The following is a 2201-nucleotide window of genomic DNA, read 5'->3' as shown; positions in this document are numbered from 1 at the left end:
GGGGGGGGGTGGAATTTAGAAGGGAGGGATTGTTGTCGTTGTTGTCTTTTTTTTAGGGGGGGGTAGGGGTGAAAAATAGAGGTTCTATTGGAGATGTACTGTCGTCAGCGGTATAGTAGTAAAGGGCTTGGCCTTCGCAGCCTATGTGATTCGAGTTCGATTTCCAAGTGGGTAGACATTTTTATAGAACATCTCTTTTTGCTGAGATGCTGCATCCCTCTCAGCCGGTTTGGTCTTGACAAGCTCAGTGTCGGAAACTCGCTTCCTAAATGATCTTAATTGCATCGATGGGTGGCGTAAAAACAAATATTAAAACTAGGGAAAAGTAGAGACTGAGAAAAAGAAATAGTATGTACACAACTCACAGTACACACTAACCCCACTGAGACAGACTAATAAATACACAATACATGCAAGTCAAAAGGACATACACACAGGACACACTAACCCCACTGAGACAGACTAATAAATACACAATACATGCAAGTCAAATGGACATACACACAGGACACACGAATACACACTTACTGACATACAGACACACACACACACACACAAGCATGCAAACACACACACAAACACACTCACACTTTTCTGAGGCACGGCTGGTAGAAAAGAAAAACAACCAAAACCCACCCCCCAAAAAACAAACAAACAAACCAACAACAACCCCAAAACAAAACAAAACAACAACAAACAAACGAAAAAAACCACAACAAAAAAAACAACAACCACTCCCACCTAAACAGGCTTGAAAATGGCGAGACAGTGTAAGTATGGTCTATTATGATTTAGTAGAGGTTTTACGGCGCTGGCAACTGCATAAGGTCACATTAGCGCCAAGGGGTGGAGGTCAACAAAGGAGTCTTTACAGCGAATCGGGCATACTCTGCCCAACTCCCTAGCTTTAACAGCACAAAATCTGTTTTGATTTTCAAGGAACCCCGGAAATAGCGGGTCACCAGAGTGTGACAAACATACAAAAGAAGTAGAGGAAAATGACAAAAGTAAAGATTAGGAAAGAAACCGCAATAGTTCTTTGTTGTAGTTCAGGCACAGTTATGAGCATGACATTGTTGAATCAGTCCATCTAAAAATTCTACAGTGCATAAGAACGAGAAATGTCCCCCCTTTGGGAATGGCCTAAAGACACTTCAATCAGTCTGCTAACCTCGAGCATGAGAGCACAGTGAGAGACGGTGAGGGCTATGGGCCCGGCGTGGTCCACCGTGGGCTCTGTGTTGATGCAGCCTGTGTAAGGCACCAGCCCGTGGCTAGGCTTCAGGCCCACGCAGCCGGACCAGGCAGACGGGATCCGGATGGAACCGCCCTGGTCGGTCGCTACAGCCATGTCCACCTCCCGCTGCGCCACCTGGGTGGTGAAATGATTATAAAAAAAAAAAAGTAAGTGTATAGGTTGAACACCCTTATCAACACTATATAAAGCCATTTAAGAGGATGTAACCATTTGTTGAGCAATTGGTGGCATGTAACCCTAAGTTTTTCTATGGGGATTAATTAAGTTTGATTATGTTACAGACCCCCGAATGTAACGCCCGTCTACGATAGGAACGAGTCGGGTAGGTTGAACCTTTTGAAAACTCCATAAAACGACACGAGTTCAAAAACGCCCAGAGTGGGATTTGAACCATGGACACTTGCTGTGTTGTTCTTTTTTTTGGTAAGTGTTTTAAGGCGCTCGCAACTGCACAATGTCATATAAGCGCGCGGGAAACATTATAAACTTTTTCAGTTGGTAGGAAATTTTGAATTTCTCCCAGGTGGCGGCCGAAGCCTACTCTTATCGATTTTAGACCACCAAGGGATCTTTAACGTGCGCAACTTGCACACGGGCCCTCCCAGATTTTTCGCCCTCGTCCGAGAAGGCTAGGTGTAGATCTTTCCTACCAGAAGATCTGGGGTGGGGCTGAAAAACAGTAATAAGAAGGAGCCAAGGAGTAGCAGTAGAAAGGCTACAAAAAGAGTCTGGAGCCCAGAGGAGGGGACAAAGGAGGTGAGGGGGTGGGGGCAGAAAGAGGAGACGAAAATAGAAGACAGAACATTGCTAGAGAGCAGGAAAGGACGTGAAAGGAGACAATTTTAGAGAATAAAATTTTTCGGTCACTACCCTGATTCAAACCCAGGAATGAGAGGCCAACATCTTAACCTCCAGTACAGCTGGTGGTGGTATGTAACCCACT

The 2201-nt window shown here is 45.0% G+C and overlaps 1 protein-coding gene across 1 annotated transcript in view; it reads right to left on the bottom strand.

Annotated features, from left to right (window-relative positions):
* Nucleotides 1–2201, bottom strand: part of LOC101860912 (amidase) — a 13695-nt gene that overhangs the window by 7827 nt on the left and 3667 nt on the right. Inside the window, exon 2 of the mRNA XM_013085827.2 lies at nt 1172–1372. Within this exon, the coding sequence (XP_012941281.2) occupies nt 1172–1372 (201 nt within the window). The remainder of the gene's footprint in view (nt 1–1171; nt 1373–2201) is intronic.

The sequence above is a fragment of the Aplysia californica genome, unplaced genomic scaffold (genome assembly GCF_000002075.1).
Source record: "Aplysia californica isolate F4 #8 unplaced genomic scaffold, AplCal3.0 scaffold00411, whole genome shotgun sequence".
NCBI classification, from domain to species: domain Eukaryota; kingdom Metazoa; phylum Mollusca; class Gastropoda; order Aplysiida; family Aplysiidae; genus Aplysia; species Aplysia californica.
This window is presented reverse-complemented; position numbering and strand designations above follow the sequence as displayed.